The sequence below is a fragment of the Apaloderma vittatum genome, unplaced genomic scaffold (assembly GCF_000703405.1).
Source record: "Apaloderma vittatum isolate BGI_N311 unplaced genomic scaffold, ASM70340v1 scaffold12687, whole genome shotgun sequence".
NCBI classification, from domain to species: domain Eukaryota; kingdom Metazoa; phylum Chordata; class Aves; order Trogoniformes; family Trogonidae; genus Apaloderma; species Apaloderma vittatum.
The window spans coordinates 21,661-33,652 of NW_009725742.1; the positions used below are offsets into that span (position 1 = coordinate 21,661).

The 11,992-nt window shown below is 42.0% G+C and overlaps 1 protein-coding gene across 1 annotated transcript in view; it reads left to right on the forward strand.

Annotated features, from left to right (window-relative positions):
• CAMSAP1 (calmodulin regulated spectrin-associated protein 1) overlaps positions 1–2,371 on the forward strand; it is a 23,801-nt gene extending 21,430 nt beyond the window's left edge. Inside the window, exons 12-17 of the mRNA XM_009873019.1 lie at positions 47–183; positions 276–484; positions 571–673; positions 1,049–1,164; positions 1,380–1,498; positions 1,848–2,371. Coding sequence (XP_009871321.1) covers positions 47–183; positions 276–484; positions 571–673; positions 1,049–1,164; positions 1,380–1,498; positions 1,848–2,150 — 987 coding nt within the window. The 3' untranslated portion in view covers positions 2,151–2,371. The remainder of the gene's footprint in view (positions 1–46; positions 184–275; positions 485–570; positions 674–1,048; positions 1,165–1,379; positions 1,499–1,847) is intronic.
• The last annotated feature ends 9,621 nt before the right edge of the window (positions 2,372–11,992 follow it).

Consider the following 11,992-nt stretch of genomic DNA (forward strand, 5'->3'; position numbering starts at 1 on the left):
GTGCTATTTCGATTCTTTAAAACTCTCATCCCGATGACTTTTGCAGGATGAGCAGAAAGCAGAAGATGAGCTAGCGAAAAAACGTGCAGCATTCCTTTTGAAACAGCAGCGCAAAGCTGAGGAGGCTCGGATTCGGAAACAGCAGCTGGAGGCTGAAGTTGAACAAAAAAGAGACGAAGCTCGGTAAGAACACATGGAGAAGAGTCCTTTTTTTTTAACCTTTAAGATGAGGAAAACTGTTGTATGTTGAGTATAAGGTTGTGTTTGCTTTTCAGTCGCAAAGCGGAGGAGGATCGAATACGGAAAGAAGAGGAGAAGGCTCGAAGAGAACTGATCAAGCAAGAATATCTAAGGAAAAAACAGCAGCAAATTTTGGAGGAGCAAGGGCTTGGAAAGCCTAAATCAAAGCCCAAAAAACCCCGGCCAAAGTCGGTCCATCGTGAAGAATCTTACAGTGATTCAGGGACAAAGTGTTCTTCCACACGTAAGAACTTGGATTTGTTTGCTCTCACCGTGTCTGCAAATCTGCTTTAACAAAATATGCTTCACATTTACTCTTTTCTTTCCTAGCTGATAATTTGAGCAGTGCTCAGTCTGGTTCCAGTCTTTCTTTGGCCTCGGCAGCAACGACCGAACCCGAAAGCGTACACTCCGGTGGCACGCCATCGCAGAGGTACAGAGATAGGCTCCGGTTTAACTTTTTTATTTTTGTTCTCTGTTATGAAATAGTGTTGGGATTCAGCGTTGCTTTTTTCTGATCACTGGTGTGGAGGCACAGTAGTAGTAAGTGAGTTCATCTTCTGGTTTATGTGGCTGCCAACTCCAATGTTCTGTACAAACTTCCAATTTTGTTTTGCTTCCACTCAAAGGAATAATAGAATTTTGCTTGGATAATCTAGTGGGGAGAATCTGATTGTTCTGGAGGAAGAAAAGGGACAAAGCCTGTTCCAGTCAGGGCCAGTCGCTGGTGAATTTATTTAAGGTTGAAGGGAAAAACCCCAAAATCTTGGCATAATTTTAAATATTTTTGTATTCCCTCCGGCCTCAGAGTTGAATCGATGGAGTCCTTACCAATCCTGAGCAGAAATCCTAGCAGAAACACGGAAAGAGATTGGGAGAACGCTTCGACGGCATCTTCTATTGCTTCAGTGGCAGAATACACAGGTGACTATTTTGGTTTCCTTCGAGCGTTTGTGATGAAGAACAAGTCATCAGAAGCTGTGGTGTGTTCAGTGTGACACCTTGTTGGGTCTGTTTTGGTCTGGTTTATTTGTCTAAAAGCAAGTTATTGTAGAAAAATACTTGAGGGTTTCTGATCATGAAAATCTTAATGTTCGTAAACGGAGGGCAAATAATTTTTGCTTGTTCATCTTCCTTAGGTCCCAAATTATTTAAGGAACCCAGCAGCAAATCAAACAAGCCTATTATTCACAACGCTATATCTCACTGCTGTCTTGCTGGAAAAGTGAACGAACCACACAAGAATTCGATATTAGAGGTAAACCTTAAAATATGAAATTATTAACACACAATAAAAACGTGTCTGTACTGCTCATTTTGTAACCCCGCTGAGGTGTTGTAACAAATACCATTTCCTAAGACGTGCCTGTACTGAGGATCCTTGACTTCCCGGGACAGTACAGACTCATGGAAAACATGATCCTGTAGTAAGAGTTCAACTTGTAAGGATGGAAAATCTGGCATTTTAAAATGACCTAGCATTTTAAATAACCCCCTTGGCATGCTTATTTAGCTATATGGGAGGGAAAGCTTAAAGCTTGGCATAATACAACACTTTTCACTGAGGACAATCTACCTGTGTGTGTGTTTGTTTCGTTTTGACGCAGGAACTAGAAAAATGTGATGCCAACCACTACATCATTTTGTTCCGCGACGCTGGCTGCCAGTTCAGAGCACTTTATTGCTACTATCCCGACACCGAAGAGATCTACAAGCTGACTGGAACGGGGCCAAAGAGCATCACCAAGAAAATGATTGACAAACTCTATAAGTACAGTTCGGACAGAAAACAGTTTAACGTGATTCCAGCCAAAACCATGTCTGTCAGCGTGGATGCTCTTACAATTCACAACCACTTGTGGCAAGCCAAGCGACCTGCAGTGCCAAAGAAGACTCAGACTCGGAAATGACGCTGATTTCTTGGGGAGAAGATTGCCCAGGGGGCTTGCGTCGGAAGAAGACACGGTTACCGTTTGCCTCCAGTTTGGTCTGAAAGGTGCAGAACCATGAACAGTTTTTAAGAAGCTTCTAGACAGAAACCGTGGGTGCAAGTTACTAAGAATGAAGGACCGTTGCCAGTGTTTTTCTATGAATGATAAATCTGCTGTTACACCCAATGCTGACTACTGTGGCTTTCAACTAATGAGGGACTGTGCATGTAGCAAGATCTTCTAACAAGTGAATTTCCTTTTACTTGAAGTTTTTCATCGGTACAAATTGGGATTAATTTAATTCTGTTTCCTCTCCGCCTCATTGGCTCCTTTTCCCTGTCATTCTTCAAGTTGGCAAGTTCCAAACTTCAACGGGAGGATTGAACGGATCTTGGGTGAAGTGGTTTGGGTTTGGTTTGGTTTGGGTTTTTTAAACGGTCTTTAGGGAAACCTTCCTTTCAGACTTTTTTGAGGACCTGTTTAATACATCAAATTGTTGTACTGTATCTACTGCCAACGTTAGGTCCAGCTCTCAGATTTCTGAAAAAAGCCCCAACTTGTGCTGCTCAGAACAGAGTTTACTTGCAGTATCTGTTTAGGATAAGTATTGCAAGGATTGCAAAAGCCAGTCTCTTTTTTTTTTAAAAAAAAATAAAGAAAAATCATTCGCAAACGTAAAGATTTCTGGAATACAATCACGAAGAGGCATACAGGTGCTACTTGCTGGAATATGCCTGGCTGAAACTTAAAGGCGAGCTGAATGGAGCACAGTGATTACCGATTTCAGTTTCAGGTAGTGTCCTAGAGATTTGTTTGCTTTAATAAAGGTGGGTTCTGGTAGGTATAGAACATTTCCACTCTGAGCACGCTACTCCTGTACGATGGTGCACTTAACGATCACAAATTTTAATGTTTTTATTACATCATGAAATGTAATTCTACTTTCTCTGTCCTGTCTTTCTTCTGAATGAGCAGCATGCTCTAAAATGAAGAGTGTGTTCTGGTTTGTTTTTTTATTTTGGGTGATAGATTAATATATATTGAATTTGTTTTCCTCATCGAAAAGCAATTTTTAAACAGAGACATTTGCTTTCGGTTCAAAAGCCCAAATAAGTCGAATGGCTTGGATTTCTTTTCATGTTGAAATATTAAATCTTGAGTTATGACCTTAAAAGTCTTTGTGTTTCAGCAGATTAAATTGTTGTCCGTGGTAACAGGGTATATTTGTGGTTCAGCTCCATTTTTGTTTTTTTTAAATACTCCCAGTTCTCATTTTTGGCCCTGGCTACACTTCCGAGTACGTTTCTGCAGCTCTTAACCTCATTTAATCTGCTAACGTGCGCCTGCTACATCCAGTTGTGACACTACTACCTGAGGGTCGTGTAGTCTTAGAACTTTGGTTTGCACATGTTTACTTTTATTTGAAGTGTTACTTGAATCTGTATCTCTGAAGTGCAAAAAGCACTCCACCATCCCGGCGATGAACTGAGCTCTAAGATACAACGCAGTGTAATTACTAAACTCGGAGAATAACGGGGAATTCCGAAGAGTTCTGTACATAAGGGGGAAAGAGGGTACGTAATCAAGTGCTGACTAGATAGAGCAAAGTGAAGGTCTTCCATTGCAATCTCTCCATTTTTTTATTATTGCCCCCCCCTCCTTCCAGTACTCCTTGACTAGGCTGCTGCAACTTTGTAAATTATGTTAGATAGTTTGCTGCTTGTAAATAATTAAAGGCTTTATGGTTTCTAAAGTGCTAAGTATTAAACACCGTCATGAGTGTAACTTTTGTTACCATGCTTTTCATGCTTGTGCTTTATTTCTCACTGTTTGATATTATATACCATATTTATTTTATGAAACACTGAAATTTAATAAAAATCATTAACTGATTTCCTTTTTATTTCACGTGGACTTTTGTTGTTGTGACACTTCATCCCCTCAAAGAACTAATATGCTTTAAAGATGTGCTGTCCTGTGTCTCGTGGTGCTCTTAGGAAGCTTCACCTGCAAGTAGAACTTTAGGACGAGAGTTTAGTTCTCCTGACCCGGATCGCAGGGTGCAAGAATTTGGACAAAACGCTTTCAGAAAGTTGGAAGGGACTTTTAACAGTCCCTTTAAGGATTTATTTCATCAGCCTGCAGACTCTCACGTCTGGCTGGTGGGTTTTCTCTGATCTGTGTGTTCAGTTAGCGGCAGAATTTTGGAAGCACCAAGGGAATTTCTTTTGTTGGACTCTTCCCCGTTAGCTTGCCTGCCATTTGTAAAGACAAATTGCCTCAGGAATTGAGAAGGCAGCTGGTTGGTTGCAGTTTTTCAAAGAAGATGATCCTTGCTTGTAGAGATTTAAAACAAATATCAGGGATTCGAGTGATTTGTACTTTGCTGTATTTCACTGAGGCTGAGGTACCGTTGCCCAGAGCAGCAACTGGAATAAAAGAAGGTGGCGGCACCTTTAGTGTCCTCCTGGATCTCGTTGCCCTGGATCAGCTCCTTGCTTTTCCTGCTGCAAGGAGGCTTTGTTTGCTACTGGAAACACTGGGAGAGGGAGAAGAGGCCCTGAGTTTTTCATCTCTGGGCAGCATCAGTCCCAGGCTGAGGCTGGGAGAGGAAGTGGAGGGATAATTTTCTAAGAGATTACGTTGTCTGAAAAATCTGAGGTTGAGTTTTAGCTATTGGAATAATATTAATCTCAAATGCTTAAGCTTAAACTGCTCATTAAGTTTGTTTTTTACCAGGATGGAGCCAGGCTTAGTGGGGCAACAGCAAGCATGACCAGCTTCAGTTCCAAACCCTTCCAGGGGTTCTCGTTGGGCTTCCTGGGAGTTTGAGCAGGAGGAGAGGGCTGGAGCTTTAGGTACGACCACAGTATCAGCTTTTCCTACTGACTGGAGAAGGGAAATACACTCCAGCTGCCTAAAAACAAAGGATTTTTTTTTTATCCACCAAGTTTTTTGAAGGTGTGCCTAAGCCAAACACTCCGTAAGCCTTTTGTAGCGCTCTGGGAGGGGACCGCAGCACGCTCGATGTATTCCCTCTGAGCCACAGAATTAGTTTCCTGGGTAGAGTGCTATGAAAATAGATCTCTCTGTGATCTCTCCATTTCTTACAAACAATAAACACAAGAATGTACATCTTTAAAGTGCTTTTAAATGCAGTTTCTTTCCCTCCAGCTTTCATACATCAGTCTGTCGTGTGTTACATGCTGTTTGCATTTGTAGTTAATGTGTCTGTCTCATTTCCATCACGCTCTCTGGTTGAGTTTAGGCAAGAATAATCGTGACTTTTGGAAATACTGACTTACTTTGAAAGCCTTGGTACAGTTCAACGCTATCTGCTGAGCTGCTGGGATGATTGAGTGTGCAAAAACATTTGAATAAATCTGACTTTTCTCCCCACCACACTGCAGAGTTAGGAGTGTAGAAACTGGTGATACCTTTGGAGTTTCCACTTACTGCAACCCCTGGGTTGGGGCTGTAGTACAGAGTGACACGAGGGAGTTCTCAGGGCTTGAGTCTTCCATTCCTTTGGGGTTTTTTTTCTCCCCACAAGTTTTCAGAACTGATCACTAGAGGCAGCATCAGAACTCCCAACTCCTCTCACTTAGTTCTGTCAGGTTTTGGTTGGGGTGGGGTTTTTTGGGGGTGAGTTTTTTTTGTTTTTCCAGATACATCAACAACCACGATGTGTCATCTCTGCTCTGAACTTCCTGGGAATTCGGCAGCTCTCGCGCTTCCCACCAGCAGGATCCTACCTGGGGTTTTTCTTGAGTCGTACGTCAGTCAGGCAGGTTCTAACAGTTGTGTACAAAGCTGTTACCTGTGCTCTGCTTGTCCAGTGGAACAGCCTTTGGTTAATTAGAGGTTTAAATCTAATTAATTCAGAGCAGCGGGGTGGGATGCAGGTGGCTGCGTTGCAGCAGGGCAGGGCAGGTAAGTCACGGGGTCCAGTTTCGACAGCGGGTTCTTCGATTGGGATCCCAAATCCTCCGGCTCCTGGCAAGGCTGGTGTTCCTGCGACGCTCCGAGGACGCCCCTCCAGAAAGTGGCACGTGAAGAAGATTTTTTGAGAGACCGAATTTGCACACATTTTTTTTTCCCTGCTGTGTTACATGTGCAGAAGTGGAGAAATCCGTGAAGGATTTTTGTGGAGGAGGTGTTTTGTGTGTGCTCCTGTTAAGTGAAAGCTTTTATATAAATATTCTTCAGGAAGGTTTGAAATTGAGATCTTCACGTGGTCAACTCGAGTATGTTTTTTAGATGTCTAAAATAAAAATACATCTTTCGACATATTAAAGCCAAAAAAAAAAAAAAATTGAATTCTTGTCCTCACTTCGATGTTTCATTATATAAAGACTGAGTATTAAAAATTTGAAAAAAAGTTTGCTTCATCTTACCGCTGTAATTTATTTTTTTCTGGTGTTCCATGTATATTATGATACACTTAAAACTTCCACGGGTGGCAAGTGTGGTCGTGGATTTAACAGGTCGTTGCAGCAACTAAGGAACATCGATGTGACGTGTCGCAAGAGATCCCCCGCGGGTCAGCGTGAGCAGTCGGAATCTGAAGTCACGTTTAATCCGTGCGCTTCAGAAGGGAAGAGGACGGTGTGTCTTGACTCGTTTTCTGCCAGAAGGGTGTGATGTACGTTGTTACAGTCCTTCATCTCACGCCACGGATGTACCAGAGTTACAGGAGGAATTTTTTACATCATGAAATGGGGGTGTATTGCCCACATTGCATTTAAAATTCTGCGCTTAAGAGCACGGCTCGAGACAATGAACTACTATTGCTGTCTTGTAAGTAAAAAATATTTAAGGGTGTGGGGTTTTTTTAAATTTTGTTTGGATACATTGTCAGTATAAAGCTATTATATACACAAAATATTTCTCTTACGGTTCTGAGCTTTCTGTTTGCTGGTATATTTGAGGATTGTTTTGGTTTTAGATGTTTTGAAGGTCACATGGTTCAATGTGCTTGTGAAAAAGTATTATTTGCTCCTCTGTTCCAAGTGATAAGTTAAACTAACTTTAAAAGATAGATACACCAAACAAAATTTTAAAAAGCCATCCCTACCACTTTAAACTTTCTTCTAGAGGAACATGTTGTTTGTTTAATCTTGATCTGCTCTGTGAGGGTGACCGTTAGCTATTTGCCAGGGATTTGGGAGCTTTTGTGTGTGTGCAGAAAAGAACTGAAAACTTGAAACTGCAGCGTTCTGCAGAGCCAGGCAATGCCCAAGCTCTCCACAGTGAACTGTGTTAATTCGTGTTAAAAGAACGGTGTTTTAAAGACCTTTCTTACAATTCTGGTCTATGTTTAATGTTTGTATGAGAACTGGGAACATTTTGCTATTAAAGGAAAAGCTTATGCATTAGTAACGAGCTTAATTTTTCACACTCGTGTTCACGTTTCCCAATCCAGCTACAAGTCTTTTCTCTTTTGTCTGTAAAACAAGATTAGATGCTAATCCATGACAAGAAATAATCTGCCCGTGTTTATCCAAGCACGTCTTTGTCTTGTTCCCCAAGAAGTGAGTTTTCTCTCCCTCCAGAACCCGGACAAAGCTCCGTTTGTATCCAAACACTTCAACTACACTTTCTGCTTCGGGGCTTTTCCAAATGTGACCAGTCAGAAAATGGTTCGGGATCTCCGAATATCATTCAGGAAGCGATGCCCAATGTTACCCAGTTTCACTAGCGCTGAATTTAGCCGCCAATAAAATGAATGTGATGGCAGTAAAAGCCTGAAACATTTATCAAACATACACTAGTATTTCAGTAGTTGAACTACATTAAAAACAGCCTGTGTGGCAAAAGGATAAATTCCAGAAACTGAAAAACTCTTTACGGTGAGTCTTTCAATTGCGAAACGAAAATCGAGCTACCTTTGCTCTAATCCCTTTTTTATTTTTATGTTTATTTTGTGGGATTGATTCTTTCCATCCACGTTTCAAGATTCTACTCTGTTAGTTGCAGGATCACTGGATGGATTTATTTGTCTGTCTGTGCTAAATGTAAATCAATTTTCAAATTGCATCTCCGTTCTGACACGTCCCTCTGAACTTGTTCAGAAATAACATATTTTTATTGGGGGGGAAGCTCTGGGGAAAGTGCCGTAAATTGCTGTGTGCAGCAGGGATGATTAAATATTCAATCTACAGCATTTGTTAAAATTCAAATGAGGCACTTGAAAGAGCGACTGGAAGCAGGCAAAGCTCACAGACTTACCGTGGCATCGCACAGAACCTTACCAAAGAGAAAAATTTACTTCTTTTGGCTGCTTGTCTTTCAGGGAATGATTGTAAAAACTGAATTATTGGTAACATAAAAAAATCCTGCAGGTTTTTGGTTTCTGTTTCCCAGCCACATCACCGCCATGCTTTTGGGTGGTTTTGTTTGTTTTTTTTTTTTCCCCTTTTAATGTATATTAGATTTTTCTCTTCTAAAAGTTTTTTTTTTTCAATGTTAGAAGCTAATTTTTCGCAAAGCTTTACATTAATTTTGGTTCATTTTGCAGTAGTGTTTCCTCCTTTCTTTATGGCGTCTGTTGGTGGGGGAGTGGAAGCAAGATAAAACACAGGTGCAACCAGGTGAAGAACCTCCTCCAGCGAAGCTATGAAATCCTCTTGCCAAGGTGGAGTTCATACTCTCTCTTTAAAAATAATAGTTTTAAAAAAATAATTTCAACAGAGACCCAGCTTCTTGCTCTCCTCCTGGGTGCATTTACAGCAAGAGGACTCAATGGCTTTCACATTTCATTTAATTCTAGCATTAACATCCATCTACACCTTTGCTATTCAAGGTATGGCGTTTGTGTCCTTCTGTATGATTTTAAATAAATACAATTTTTACAGCATTTTCTTGCAGTGTCTAATTAAAACGAGCCATCGCTGCCTGCATCTGATCTCAAAAGTTAAAATCAAGCTGTGACATCTGCTCTAGTAATGGATTCTTTCTGGAAATGCTGCAGTCAAGGAAGAAGTTTGGAGGTAGAAGGATAGGTACTGCATCCTGGCTCAACAGCAGGAAAAGAAATAGCCACAAGGTTTAATGTATTTGTTGAATCGTAGAAAAGAAGGTTGAAATAAATTAATTAAATGGCCTTTAACTGCACTGTTGGAGTTGTATTTTTAACTGAAACACAAGAGCAAACCTAACGTGCCTTTTCTACATTCATGCACAAAGAGTTCTGAAAGCTGAGATTAAAAAAAAAAAGTTTTCCTGTCCCAGTTTTGGACGAGCTGCCTTGAAACACGAGCTCATGAGGGTTAGGACTTTGGCACGGATTTTTTGAACACGAGCTTGCTCCCAGAATAAAGACAGCAGCCTCTGCTGTTGCTGCATGCAGCTCGTTTATTTAATTTTTACAGAAATGTGAAGCATCTTCACAGTAATTGTACAAAACCATCTCCAGGTGGCTGGCTGCCGCGCATCCCAGCAAAGCAGCTCACAAAATTCTGGGCTCGCAGAGGAAAGGGGCGGCCAGGGGGGGAGTCGGATCTGCCGGTAAAAAATCCATGCACGAGCTCACGGTGAGACACGGCGGGTCTCGCTCAGGGGAAAGAAAAGTGTCACGGCCCATAGAGATTGAAGTCAAAAGGGGTATAACAAGAAATAAAGATACTCTTGTCATTTGTTTTAATATTTGGGTTTTACTTTAATGCATGAGATATAGATTTAGTCCATATGGAGCGTACGAAACCCTTAGTGGACGTGGAACATGCGATGGAGCCGGTTGCTGGCAAATCTGAAAATATTGCAGCTGTTGTTTCTGCATTCCCCTCCTTGCCAGGGCCTGTCATATCTCTGCACTGGAACACAACTGTTTCCTTTGGGAAAAATGTATTTTTCCAGGTTTAGTTCCTGCACTGGGAAGACCTAGCAGTTGTTTTCCTCTCCCCATGGCAAGCACAGGACTGGAGTCGTGCCAGGGGAAGGTCCTCTGTGCCTGCCCCAGCCCTTTGATAGGCAGAAACAACTCTTCTTCATGCATCAACGTTTCCAGGACCATTAAAAAAATAAAATGCTTTTGGTGTTGTTTGTTTGGTTTTTTGGTTTGTTTTTTTTTTTTTTTTTTTTACATTAGTATCATTACTGAGTCTAAAGAATTAGAAAAATTAAACATTTGCTCTCAGACTTGCATTGACCACAGGTAAGATATCTACAGTATTTATTCCAACATCCCCTTAGAATGTCTGCTATAAATTTACACCATAGAAAGGATGTATGCAAAAACGCGTATGGTTTGTACACATAGCTTTCTTTTTAAATACATATATTTATACCTTAAACAAACAGAAGCATTGTCAAAATGCAGTAATAGCCAGGGTTGTTGTTTTGATAGTATCTCAAACCACATATAGGCTAGACCTCTTTTGGTACAGGGCTTTCCACTCCCCGTGAATTACCTCCTCGAATTAAGGGAAAATTAAGAATCTTTTGTGCCTACCGAGGGACAAGGGGCACCCGACAGACCCCGCGGCGCTGGGGATTTGGCACATCATGCCCGGGGCTGGGCGGCTTTAGGCCTCAGCCTGCTGGGCTGACCCAGGGCCACTACCATGGCAGCCAGTGAATTAGAAAAAATTTTTAAAAAAAATAATTAAAACCTTGTGTTCTGAGCAGTTAAACAAGTGCAGATTGTCACACAGTCTGCGCCACTTGGGGTTTGTTGTTGCTGTTTGGTAGTTATTGTTTTTTAAACCTGCAATACTGCTTTGTTCTGCTCTTCCTTGAAAGCAAAGTGGGGACTGAAAACTCACCTCTGTGATATCTAGACAATTAAATAAATTAATTGACACCTGAAGAGGCATTTCTGGAGTTAGCTTGAGGCTTTAGGTTAACACAGACCCAACAGGTGCTTTTGTACTTCAGCTGCGCTCACTTTTTTTAGTCTACACCAGCAACATTTTTTTTTCCTTTTAATTGTTATTTTTGGCATGCTAAGTTACAAATAAAAATAAATAAACAAAACAAGAAAATAAAGACCGACCCCTAAACCCACCACCCAGGCAACAGAAAACCTTTTTCCCATTTTCTGGAGGCGATGCCTGGCTCGGTACAGGTCCTGCCCTGGGCACCCTCCTGCCCCACACACCCCCATAGGATGGGCAGGATGTCCCCAGGGACATCTCACCAGCTGCTTAAAACTGTGACTTTTTTTTGATTTTTTTTAAAACATTTTTTTTTCTTTTTTGTAAACAGTTTTTATTGGGGTTGTCAGGTGGAAGGAACGGTGAATGCTTATGGAATAAACCATTCAGCTGGCAGCGGGTCAGGGATGGCCAATGGGATTTCATGGCAACATTGTGCTTTACTGGCTCTCCATGGCAAAAAAAAAATCTCATTGGAGTTTTAACGTATGAATGTAAACGTGTATAAAGTTAACAATTTGGTTTTTTCACATGGCAGCTGGATTAAACCAGGCGAAGCTGCTCGGCCACAGGGTTTTGCTGGGTTATGAGGTTGAGTGAGGATGGAGAGAGTTGCTGGGGGGGGACAGGACCCAGGGGAGGGGGAGAGAAGAGGGGAAGCCACAGCTGGAACAGCGCCAGACCTCAAAGTGCCTCTGGAAGGGGTTGAGCTGAGATGCGGATCCACAGCACGCGATGGTGCATGGCCCCGGCCAGTCTGTCCTGTCCTACCCTGCCATGGGCACCCAAGGCCACGGTGCCACAGGGCTCGGGCTAGAGCCGGGCACGCACGCCAAGAGGCATTGCCGTGGGGCAGGCACGGCTTTTGGTTCACCGGGGTTTGGCACGGTTCGGTTTGTGAGATGCTGAGCCGTGCTGGAGGCAGCGCAGACCCCCACCACAGCA